At 43.4% G+C, this 12,590-nt stretch overlaps 1 protein-coding gene across 2 annotated transcripts in view; it reads left to right on the plus strand.

Moving 5' to 3' along the window:
- MCF2L2 (MCF.2 cell line derived transforming sequence-like 2) overlaps positions 1-12,590 on the plus strand; it is a 348,809-nt gene that overhangs the window by 273,954 nt on the left and 62,265 nt on the right. For both annotated transcript variants that reach the window (XM_069104786.1, XM_069104785.1), the window contains exons 19-21: positions 4,738-4,830; positions 6,274-6,366; positions 7,453-7,578. In XM_069104786.1, the coding sequence (XP_068960887.1) occupies positions 4,738-4,830; positions 6,274-6,366; positions 7,453-7,578 (312 nt within the window). The remainder of the gene's footprint in view (positions 1-4,737; positions 4,831-6,273; positions 6,367-7,452; positions 7,579-12,590) is intronic.

A 12,590-nucleotide genomic window follows, 5' to 3' on the forward strand; every position in this document is an offset into this window, starting at 1 on the left:
ATAAATGCATGTTGGCTGGTGGGTAGATCGATCAATTCTCTTCCTTGCTTTTGGCCAGTTTCCTTATCTGTAAAATGTGGGAGAGTTGATTACATGGCTTCTAAGGTCCCTTCCAGTATGATTTTTATGGCCTGACTCTGCTGTTCATTTTCTGAGCAAGCTCCTTCACCACCTGCCTGGGCCTCAGTTTACCTGAGCAGAAGGGAGCTGGGCCAGGTCAGATAGAGAGCAGGGGCACAGCGTCTGCACTGATCAGTTTTAAAACTGGGCCCAGGAATGGCCATGGCACTTCCAGCCCAAGAGAGGTAGGGAGACCCAGCTTAAACAGCAGCAGCAACAACCACCAGAACAAGAAAGTGGAGCTAACCAAGGGTAGAATGGCTGCCTGGGCTAGGACTGGATTCCTTCTTATCGTGGGTCTAGCTTTGGAGCTGGTGCTCCAGGAGAGAAGCTGAGGCCCAGTGAGGGAGGGGCTTGCTCCAGAAACAGGATCTGAGCTCAACAGAGTTTTCACTCTATCTGTGGCACCGCTGGGGCACTGGTGGGGCACATCTTGGGGCACCTCTGGAGGACATTCTTGACCTGGCCAGGTACAGGGTGGATCAGATGGCCCGGGGGCCCTGAGAGCAGCTTACAGCAGCAGAAGTCACTGCTTCAGAGCTCACACCCTCAGATACATCCTAGGTATTAGTTGATAAGCCATCATCAATTTTGCTCAATCCATCCAGCATTTATGAAATACCCGCTGCGTGCCAGGAGTTACAGTGTTGATTGCCATGCTTTATAAACCTGTGTTTCAGGAAAGACACCCCACTTTCCAGATGTGAGACACTTAGGACCATAGAATTAGAACCCAAGGGAACCTTAGAGCATTTTTACACCATTTTACACCTTAGGAAACTGAGGCTGAGAGGGGTTACTTGGCTTTCCCATGGTCACACTGACAGGTGGCATCTGGACTCTGGTCACCCTGGCTCTGAGGGGCCCAGCTCGGCCCAACACACAGGTATCATTGGAAGCTCTGAGTCATTCAAGTCAGCCAGTCTGAATGGCATCTCTTGAGTGCCCATTTCAGAGGGAAACCTGGAGCTTCTGCTACAGGTGAGGTGACAGACAATGGGGGCAAAGGCAGTGGGGCCTTCTAGATTTATTCTGTCAAATTTTGATTCAGTCAGGAGGCCGAACTTAAGGATCTAGAAAGGCACATGTGGCCTCAAGACTGCAGGTTCCCCATCCCAGGGCAAAGACAACCTGGCCACTTTCTCTCTACCCCCTCCCCCACCCCCCACTCCCGTCCCTCTCCCTGCCAAAAAAGTAAAGGCTTCCAAAGGAAGGACAAAGTGCAGGAAGCAAAAGGCTACTGGGAACAGCACTCTGAGTGCTGACAGGACACATCAAACTTCGGGAACATGAAAAAAAAAGACTCTACAGAAAAGATACAGACATGCAAATAATAAACCAGTGGTCTGCGCATGGGAGAACACATGCAAAGATTCAAAAGGAGGAGGAAGAGGCCAAGCTTGTGTCATGGAGCCTGGACCAAGTCCCTTTTTACACTCCAACCACGGACATGATGCAGGCCCTTTTGTTGTTCAGCCGTTTTCAGTTGTGTCCACCTCTTTGTGACCCTTATCTGGGGTTTTCTTGGCGGACATTCTGGAAGGATTTGCCATTTCCTTCTCCAGCTCAGTTGATAGATGGGGAAAGTAGCCCAGGGTCACATAGTTAGTAAATGTCTGAGGCCAGATTTGAACTCAGGAAGATGAGACTTTTTGACATCAGTCAACGCTCTATCCACCTAACTGCCCAATTCAGGCCCAGATTTTGTCAGTGCTGAAAAAGGCACAGTTTGTCTTCCTCTGTGTGACGTTAGAAAATGTGCAGCCCCTTCTCTAGGTGGGAAGGAGGAGTATTGAGGACCTGTAAAATGGAGCATGGTGGTTAGAGACCTGAGGACTCTCCATGTTGCTACCTGCCTATTTCAGATGCCCCATTGGCTGCCATGTTTAAAAAGCCTAGAATGGAAAGGCCAAAAGGGACCTTAAAGATAATCTCATGCAATGCCCTCATTTAAAAAATGAGGGAACTGTTGATGGTTAGGGAGAGCAGGGGCATTGCCTGGGTCATGCAGCTGAGCAATCATTGCACTCTGAAGACAGGGAGACTTCTGGCATTAGTTCATGCTTCAGAGGAAACCTGAACAGGCCAAACCACTGTTTCCTGCCCCAAACAGCTCTGTTTCCTTTCGTTATCTTGCTGTGGGAGGGAGGATCTATGGACACAGGGCCAGGCAGGATTCCTATGTCTGTTGGTCCTTTTTTAGAGTTGGGTTTCCAAGATTTTCAGAGGGGTCAAGTGACTTGCCCACAGTCATACAGCTAATCAGTGTCCAAAGTTGGATTTGAACTTAGATTTCCCTGACTCTAAAGTTGTCCCTCTATATGCTATGTCACCTAGCTGACTCTCCTCCCTCTAGGGAATCTCCATCTTAGCTGCAGGGCCATCATTAAACTCAGTTAAAATGACTGTCTCCAAATGTGACAGGAGGAGGCCTCGACTGATGATACGAACCTTTGTGTTTGGAGTTGCTGATGCCCGAAGGAGAAATTCAAGAAGCAGAGTCCTTCTTTCATCCCTTTTCCCTCCCCAGATCCAAAATTCCAAGGCACAGAATTTGTGCCATACAGGGGCAGCCTGGAGTCAGGGGGACCTGGGTTTAAATCAAAAAATGTCTAAACACTTGCTAACTGTGTAACCCTGGACAAGCCACTTAACCCTGATTGCTTTTGTTTTGTTGTTGTTGTTTTTGCTTTTTGGAGGGGGGAGGGCAGGGCAGTTGGGGCTAAGGGACTTGCCCAAGGTCACTCAGCTAGTAAGTGTTAAATGTCTGAAGTCAGATTTGAACTCTGGTCCTCCTGACTCCAGGGCCAGTGCTCTATTCACTGCACCACCCAGCTGCCCCTACCCTGATTGCCTTTAAAAAAAATTGTGCCACACATTCTTACAGGCAGAAGGACCACATTTTCTGTGGGAAGAAGTACTCACTGCCCTGCCTTATTAGAGTGTTGTACAGACCAATACCCTTGCTTCCTCCCAATCATTCAGTTTCCATCTGTCCTCTCTGAGCAGGACCTACTCAAAATGATGAACCCTTTGCCTCCCCTATTAGGTAGACCATGCACTGAAACAAGGCCTCTCCCACAGAATCCACCCTGTGAGAATCTGTTCCTGTGTCTCAGCCCTAGGCAGGCGCCATAGCAAGACTTGAAATTAGGAGAACCTGAGTTCAAATCCTACGTTGGACACTTACTAGCTATGTGGCCCTCAGCAACCTGTTTAACTGTTATATGCCCCTGTCAGAGACTCTGAATTTATTGGGTAGCCAGTGACTCAAAGGCCATCTAGTTCAACCCCCTTCCCTTTACAGATAAAGAAACTGAGATGTAGTACGGCTAGATAACGTGTCCACGGTCCACAAGTAAGGAATACCAGAGATAGAATTTTAACCCAGGTCCTCTGACTCCGGTATCTTTGCCAAGAAAACCCCAAATGGAGCCACAAAGAGTCAGACATGACTGAATAACAACCTCTGACTCCAACAGCAGGCCTCTTTCTGCTGAAGTACTCTGCCTGATAATGATCTTCACATGTTTAAAGGAATGTTGTGCGGAACAGAAATTAGGCTTGTTTTGCTTGGTCCCAGGACAGATCTAGGAACAGGTTTGCAGGGAGGTGAATTCCCAACTCCAGCATATTAAAAATTTTCTCACACTTAGAATTCTCCAAAAGTGGAGCAGATTCCCCTGGAAAGTAATGGGTTCTCCATCATCAGATGTCTTCAATCAAAACTGAAAGACCACTTGTCTGGGGAATGATTCAGAAAGGAGAGAGACAGAGACAGAGAGACAGGAGAGAGATAGAGAAAGACAAAGAAGAAGAAGAGGAAGAAAAAGAAACGAAAGAAGAAGGAGGAGGAGGAAGTTGCTTTTTGTTTGTGGTTGAGTTAGGAAAGGCAAAGTAACAGTTTGTGGGTTGATTGTACCAGGTGTGGAGAAAAGAAAGCCATACTTAACAACTGGAGAACCATGAGCCCCAGCCAAGAGGGTGAATTTATTGGCCAGAACCTGCATCTTGGAAAAGATGAGGGGAAAGGAATTTCCTTGGTATAAAGAAGTACAGAATGTGCCAAGATTTTGAAAGTTCAGTGGTTTTCATGTATTTTCCCTGTTCTTCCAGACAGAAGGATAAGAATGATTAGTTTGGCTTTAACAACATTACTTAGAACAGAGGTGTCAAAGACAGGGCCTCAAGGTACATGAAGTCTGAGGCCCCAAACCAGATTAAAATGTAATTGGGAAGGTCTTTGGTCATTGGGAGAGGCCATTAACTCAATTTATTGGTTACTGCTAATCTAACAAATTGATTATGCTGGGATGTAATAAAACACTGATAATGTTATCATGTACCTGCTGGGATCCTTATACCAGATGGAGTGGTCCCCATTTCTATTTGAGTTTGACATCAGTGGCCCAGAATAGATGGTCCTGGAGAGCAAAGATTGTTACATTATTTTTTTGGCCTTTGTCTCCCTAGTGCCTAGAACAGCTTGTGGCACATAGTAGGTAATTAATAAATATTTGTTGATTGATTAACTATTCTGACTTTCCAACTAGCTCTTTTCTGAAATACATTCACTCAACTGTTTTTGATGTTTTCTTTTTTTCTCTTTTTTTTCAGAAAGAGGATCTCCAAGTCTATGAAAAATACTGTCAAAATAAGCCGAGGTCGGAAACACTTTGGAGACAATGTGGAGACAGCATCTTCTTTCAGGTAGAGCTCAACACAAGTCACTGAGAACCTTAAGCCAGCAACCACCACTCTTCTTATGGTGCAGAGGCTCAGGTGTGGAGGGCCTTCCTGGGCTATAATCTGGCCTCTGGATGCTTGCTAGCTCTGTGACCCTGAAGAAAGGTATTCACCTGAGTCTATTTCACTTTACTCTATCTCATTTTACACATGAGGGTAGTAATATCTACACCATTCTACCTCCCAGGGTCGTTATAAGACTTAAGTGAAATGAGAGACAGGCATGAACACACATATACACATACACACAAGAGAGAGACAGAGATGATGACCATAGTAGATAGACAAGACAGACAGATAAACATAGATGATAGAAAGGATGGAAGGAAGGAAAGAAGAGAGAGAAAAAAGTGAGGTAGAAAAGAAAGATAAGGAAAGAATGAAAGAACAAAAGATTGGCAAAATACTATATAAATTTATCAAAAAAAAAAAACCACACGAATGTCATTTGTTTATTTGGCCCAAACCTGCGACTTTGTTGGTCTAAGGAAACCCTAGCAGACAAGATTCCTTCTAGCAATGGAGATCAGCACTATCTCTGCTGCTTAGAGATTCAGGGAGTGTCCTAGAATACTAAGAGTTTGAGTGACTCCCTGGGATCGTGGAGCCTATAGGCAGCAGAGGTATTGCTTGCACCTGTTTGTGAATCAGCTCTCCATCTTCACAGTGCCGACATTGTTCTTATTGCTATCATCATCTTCATCTTCTTCATCATTATCACACCACCGTGTAAAGAACCCCAGAATTTGTCATCTGCTCAGAGGAATTTGGTCCTAGGGATGATATGATTTATTTGATTAAAAGAGTCCAGTGTATTTTGGAGAAGAGATATAAAGCCTTGATAAAAGCAGAGATGAAAATAAATCAAACTTTGAGCTCATGGTTATTACTTCAGCCTTCCTTTCGGGCTCTATGGAAAGAACCTTCAGCTGAAGGGGGTATAGCTATGGAACAAAATCAGTCAGCTTTGCCTTGGTAATGGGAGGTGTCTTGAGCGTTGATCTAAGTGTCGGAAAAAAACACACTCAACCCTGTGGTTTCCACCAGACTAGCACACATGAGAAGGATGTAAATTCTTCTCACCAGGAACAGGCCTCTGCTCTTTTCAAAAGAATCTAAAATTCTCTTGCCTACTAGCAGATTTTCTCAGCAAGGGCATGTGTCTACTCACGAATCTCCCCACCTCCTCAGCTCTCCAATGGAAGCAGTCATTCATCCCACTTCCACCCTATTTCTTGTTCCCCCTCTTCCTCACACCTCTCTTGCCCATATACTGGAGAATGAGATGATGAAATGATGCAAACTGATGGACTCGGCAGCTCCTATACCATAGCCAAGGGCCTTTTCTATCCATGCTTGTCTAAATGACTCTCCTTTCTCTTTTTCCTTTCCTTTTCTTTCTTAAAGGAATGTCAGCGCAAGTTGGACCACAAACTCTCCCTGGATGCATACCTCTTAAAGCCAGTCCAGAGAATCACAAAGTACCAGTTGCTTTTAAAGGTAAATGAAATGAGGCCACTCTTTTGTATTTCAGAAAAATGGAACTAGTGGATGATGGCTATGGTTGCCATATGCCAGGGAAGATGAGCACCACTTAGCTGCCCCTACCTCTCCATAATTTGGAGTATTTTATGTTTTGCAAGTATTTGACCAAATCTGATACATAATAGAACTAGGGAAAGGAAAATTTGATTTCACATATGATGATGGAGATATGATGAGGAGATAATAATGAGGAGAGATATCAAGGGGACCAGCTTCCCTTCCTAATATCAGAGGATGTAGGTTCAAATCCCATTTCTGCCTGTGTGACCTTGGGCAAAGGACCTTTGAGGTCCTTTATATTTCTCTGTGATGATCATAAATGAAGGATCCTAGACCTAAAATCTGGCTGAGAAGCTTACTCTGGTCATGTAAGTTGTGATAAATATAGATGGCAGGTACAAAGGAACTTGGAATCACAAAACTTGAGTTCAGATTCTGGTTGTGCCTTTTATTTCTCGAGCAACTGTGGGAATGTCACCCACCCTCTCAGGTCATCACTTTACTCATCTGTAAAATGAGGGGAATTGGGCTTGTTGCCCTCTTGAAATCCCTTCTGAATCCAAATCCCTAACTGTGGGATCCTATCTTCATTTAGCTACTCTCAGGGCAATGAAAATAACAAGGATAATATTCTCTCCTAACCACAGGAAAAAAAAAGTTTCTTTGCTTGTGTCTTTCAAGAAGGAAAAGGTAATTTTAGAAGATTTGTTTTCTTTATATTTTAAAAGCCTGTGTTCTTTGCCTTGCAAGAAGAAAAATACATATGCATTTCCCATGTTGAGGTCATTCCCATTAATTAGGGACATTCTGGTAGATGGTCTTGTCTTCCCTGCCAATAGCACCAAATAATGTAGAAATCATTCTGTGGCTCATCTAAAAGATAAACATTGACTCCCCTTCTCTACCCACCCCCCACCCCCAACTGGGGCTGGGGCTGATTTTTTTTGTCAGTGTCTTATCCAGGATCCAGGAGTCTTTTCACAATAGATTGGGATGATCTTGGGCCTGTTAACTTCCCACATGATTTTTTGGTTCCCACAGGAGATGCTAAAGTGTAGCAAGAATTCTGAAGATACAGCAGAGCTGGAAGAAGCCCTGGCCACTGTCCTGGATATCATTAAATCGGTTAATGACTCCATGCATCAGATTGCAATCACGGGCTATGAGGTAGGTATGGGACTCAGGAGATGAGAGAGTGATCATCTCACCCAGAAGGCAAGTCAGAAGGAAGGAGGATGGGAGTTGGGGAAGAGATGGAAGCAAAGGAAAGAAGAGCACAAGTAATTACAAAGAAATTCTGTTTCTGGGGGCTGGGAGTAGGAACATTGTAAAACCAAGAGTGTAAGTCAGTTTCACAACTCAGAGTTGGGTTTGTTTTTTTCCTTTTTGGGCATTTTCAGGTATGTTGCTTTTCCTCGGGGCCAGAGATGTTTTCATCTGAATAGACCAAAAATATAGGTCTCAGAATTCATTTGGGTAGGTGAAGGGGCTTGAAGACAGGATCTCTCAGATATTTAGATGGTTTCAAGGGGATATCCCGATTCTTTTCTTGCTTAAAAAATCATTTATTCCATCATTTATTAATCAATGTAAATTAATTTTTAAAAATGAGTCCTTAGCTGGACTCTAACCTCACACAATTTCCATGAATCCCAGAAGACCCAGTCTATTATTTTTCTCTCTTTTGGTAGCTAAGAGAATAGAGAACCAAGCATATGCTCTATGGAAGGAATGATTCTTGATTCCCCATCAATGGTCATTGGTGGCTATATTTCATTAGCATAGAGAATTCCCAGAATAGAAGTGCCCTCCACTGATAACACATCAGCAAATCCTCTGTAATTTATAGGCATATAGAGTTGTCTGAGAGTCCTGAGAAATCTGTAGTGAAGGGTCACACAGCTAGAGTGGGTCAGAAGTGGCTCATGAAACCAGGTCTTGCTAACTCCCAAGACTGTCTCTCTGTCTATCACATTATAGTCCCTTTCATTTCTTTTTTTTTATTACACATTAATATGTTTTAATTTTTAAGAGATATCACACCAATATTGTTGACTTGGGGAAATGGTTGGTTGATTAGGTGGTATAAATCTTTCATTTGATTCAACTTGGAACTGACTTTGTAATCAGTTATTAACTTGCTATAGTTATTTGGTGTCTGATATACAGGGTGCACTGGATTTCCCGGTTAATGCTTATCTTTAAATTATTGCATTAATTATTAGGTTATCTGACAGTGGCTACTTCCTAACCTGTCAGTATTATGCTTTGCTTTTTTCCCCCCAGGAAGATGTTTACCATTACCTTTATTTAGATTGAAAAAAAAACATAATGTCTATCATTTACTGCTTGTTAACTGCCATCAAAAATAATACTTATTAACATTATGTATTTGAAGCATCAAAGCAGTCTTTGGCTGTGCCCAAGAAGTCTGACAATTGAGGTTTAAGGAGTTTGCTCCATCAAGGGTGAGGGGGTGGGGCTCACTGGGAGGCACTGGGATGCTTACATATCATAATAGTCTTTGAGTCTGAGGAGTCTTGAGAACTGAATTTCTGGACAGCTGACAGAGAGAGAGACAGACAGACAGACACAGACAGACAGAGAGACAGAAAGAGACAGAGAGAGAGAGAGAGTTTCCTCACTTCCACCTCCCTGTAGTGATGAAATAACAGGTCCCATCCAAAAAAAAATATATTATCTCCCAGTGATTTGCCCAGGCTAATTTAGCCAATTTATATCAAAGGGAAGGACTGAACTCATACCTTACTGGCTCAGGGGCCAGATTCCTATCCATTATCATGCTTTTCAATAATTTTCAGTGATTTTCAGTGATTTTCAATAATCAAAACCCATTTTAGGTAGATTTTGCTGATTATTTTTTTTAACAAATCAATTTTTAGCACTTTGATATTTTCAGAGTTTAAAATATTCTTATTTTATTTACTTTCATTTGGGTAGGAGAACCTCACCACAACCAAGTGAGGCACTGCTCTCAGTCCTGTTTTCCAAATAAAGACACCCAGCTTCGAGAGGTTCAGTACTTATCTAGGGTCACATAGCTAGGAAATATCTACAGTAAGATTCAAACTCAGATCTTTCTGACCCTAATCCAAGATTCTATATACCATGCCACCTACCTACCTCTAGGGTAGTTCTAGGTCCCATGAAGCCCTCTGGACTTGTTTCCTTTTAGCCTGGCACATAGTAGGTGCTTAATTAAATGTTCATCGACTGTTAAATGAACAGGTTAGACTCTATGCCTTCTGAGGTCTCCTCCAACCCTCAATCTGGGATCCTAGATTCCTATGACAAACACAAGTGTCAAGGAGGAATTTCATACAGTAACATGATGAGGACAATGGGAATGAACCCTTTCAGGGAGAAGGAGATGATCATTTATATGGGACCTACCATGTGCCAGGCACTGTACTAAGAGTTTTTTTTACAAATATTATCTCACAACAACACTTTGAGGTTAGTGATGTTGTCTGCATTTCCATTTGAGGAAACTGAGATAGACACAGGTTTAGTGACAGGGTCACCCAGCTCGGATGTGTCTGAGGTAGATTTGAACTCAGTTCTTCCTGACTTTAGGCCCAGCATTCTATATACTATATCACTCATCTGCCTTTTTATTAGGGAGATTTCCCCGTTAACTTTATACAGTTGTATTCAATACACACACAGAGTTAGCTCCTACTGTATGCAAGGCTCTGTCACTAACAATTAAGATAGGATCCCTGCATTCCAGGAATTACCCTATACAAGCTTGGAGAGGAAGTGACAGGAGTTCATATGGGCCCTGGGAGGAAGAATCAGCTTCCTAGGGTTGTCTCTTTCTCTGTAAACAGAAGAATTCTTATTAAATATCCATTTTCACATACCAGAGCAGTGCCTGGAAGGCCACCAGCAGGAATGAGATGCTTACCATCCAAGTTTAAATCATATAAGAGAGGAGGAAATGATGAGGAAAAGGCATGTGCAAAACGTTAGGAAACAGCTACCTCCTCTAATTAAATCTGGACAGATGCAAGGCTGTTGGCACACAAGATTATTTATCTTGCTCTCCAAGCTTGGGTGGGAGGGATATTGTGGCCCCTGGGATGATGAGATCTCATTATCTGGGTTTGGCGGCATCATGATTATGCTTTTGATGATAATGCTGGAGCATACATGCCCCTGAGACCTCATTATCACTTTCAGGAACCATATGTCATTTCCAATGGCCAGTGTGAAATATCCTCAGAAACTTTAGGGTGGAGCCCATGGTCTAACTTTCAATGGGAAAAAGGACCCAGGGAGGTAAAGACCTTTGTCACAGTCACACAGAGAACCAGTCAACCTTGAGCTTGGGGCACCTGACCACCAGCATGGCCTCTTCCTTTCAGTGCTTCTGATCTGGTTTTGGCTGTGAAATAATAACAGGAAGGAGTCAAAACAGGTTCATCTGAGGGTTGAAAGGGAAACAGAGTTTAATGATGCTCTTCTCCTCCAAGCCCATGGGAACAATAGTGTGTGTGTGTGTGTGAGAGAGAGAGAGAGAGACAGAGAGAGAGAGAGAGAGAGAGAGAGAGAGAGAGACAGAGAGAGAGAGAGAGAGAGACAGAGAGACAGAGAGACAGAGAGACAGAGAGAGACACAGAGAGAGAGAGAGACAGAGACAGAGAGAGAGACAGAGAGAGAGACAGAGACAGAGAGAGAGAGACAGAGAGAGACTCTGTCAGACTATGTGGAATCCTATTGTACACAATTCACAAAGTAGATGACTCATAGGATCATGTGCTCACAGACCTAGAATTAAAAGGCCATCTAATCTAATCATTGCCCTTCATAAATATAATCCCACTTCCCCCTCCTAAAACATAAACTCTTAAGTCTTCGTATCCCATGAATGCCTAACAAATAGCTTTTATTAGTGTCTTTCAGTCTAGGTCTCCCTTCCTCCCTCAGCCTGATCTTGCCCTGATTGGCATGGGAGCTTTAACTTGTCCCTTTTCTGAACCCTTACTCAGGTAACCTGGTCTCCCCCACCCCCTATCCTAGCTCATCGTATCAGTCTCAAATATAGTTGGAACACCTGATGAGCACAGCCTGCTACAACTCAAAACTCCCAAGCTCAAGAACTCCTCTGGTCTTAGCCTCCCTGGTGTCTGTGATTGCAGGTATACACCACTATGCCCTACCAAATGGCTTTTTAAGAATGGGATTGAATGCCAAAGGATGTTTTGTGATTGTAATGGGAAGACTGGCCAATGAGGACCCCATCTTTAGGGCATGTGCCTTGTGCTGTCTTATGCCAATTCACATGGAGGCATGGTGACCCTGCTTCTGGAAATGTGAGATGGAAGGTCCCTTTCCCTCCCCACATAAATAATTAAAAGATAAATGGATATTGGAGGCAGCTAGGTGGCTCAGTGAATAGAGCACCGGCCCTGGAGTCAGGAGGACCTGAGTTCAAATCCAGCCTCAGACACTTAACACAAAAACTAGCCATGTGACCTTGGGCAAGTCACTTAACTCCAATTGCCCTCCAAAAAGCAAAAAAAAAAAAGATGAGTGGATATTAGTTTTATGCTGCCCAAGGGGGAAGGACTGGATCTAGATGTGTTCTGTATTTTCCAGGGTACCTTGCACAATATTGGATGGTTAGAAGGAACTAGGGGGCTTGGAATTGAATGATATTTTCCCCCAAGAGTAACAGCCTAATGGAACACTTGGGTATCTTCCCAACCTCCTTCTAGATGACAGATTCAGTAGGGAAAGAAGGATCCCATTCTACCAGGTTATTGTGGCCAGTGACTACACTACACCATGGCCTTTGTCTTCAGTGCTGGACTTTGTAACAATTTTTTTACCCAAGTGTGCTTCCTGAGTAGGTTTTTAAACAGGGGGTTTGCCAACAACTGTCGTGTGGTCACTATAATGATTAATGAGGCCAGCAGCAAAAAATGTTCATGTGCTTATTTGTCTTCACACAATGCACTCAGTTTTATTTGGGGGGGGGTTGTTGGAATTTTTTTGTTTGTTTCTGTGTTCCTCAGTCCTCTAAGATACTCTCAAAGTATTCAGGGTGACTTCTCTCTAATGTTATCAGCTTGATTCCGCCCCCCAGGTTTTGTTTCCTCCACTGTTAGGTGCCAGTGTACCATAGTTCCACTTAACCATTTACCATCAAT

This window comes from Petaurus breviceps, unplaced genomic scaffold (assembly GCF_028583685.1).
Source record: "Petaurus breviceps papuanus isolate PSGF00001 unplaced genomic scaffold, PetGlider_PUasm1.0 688, whole genome shotgun sequence".
Taxonomy (NCBI): domain Eukaryota; kingdom Metazoa; phylum Chordata; class Mammalia; order Diprotodontia; family Petauridae; genus Petaurus; species Petaurus breviceps.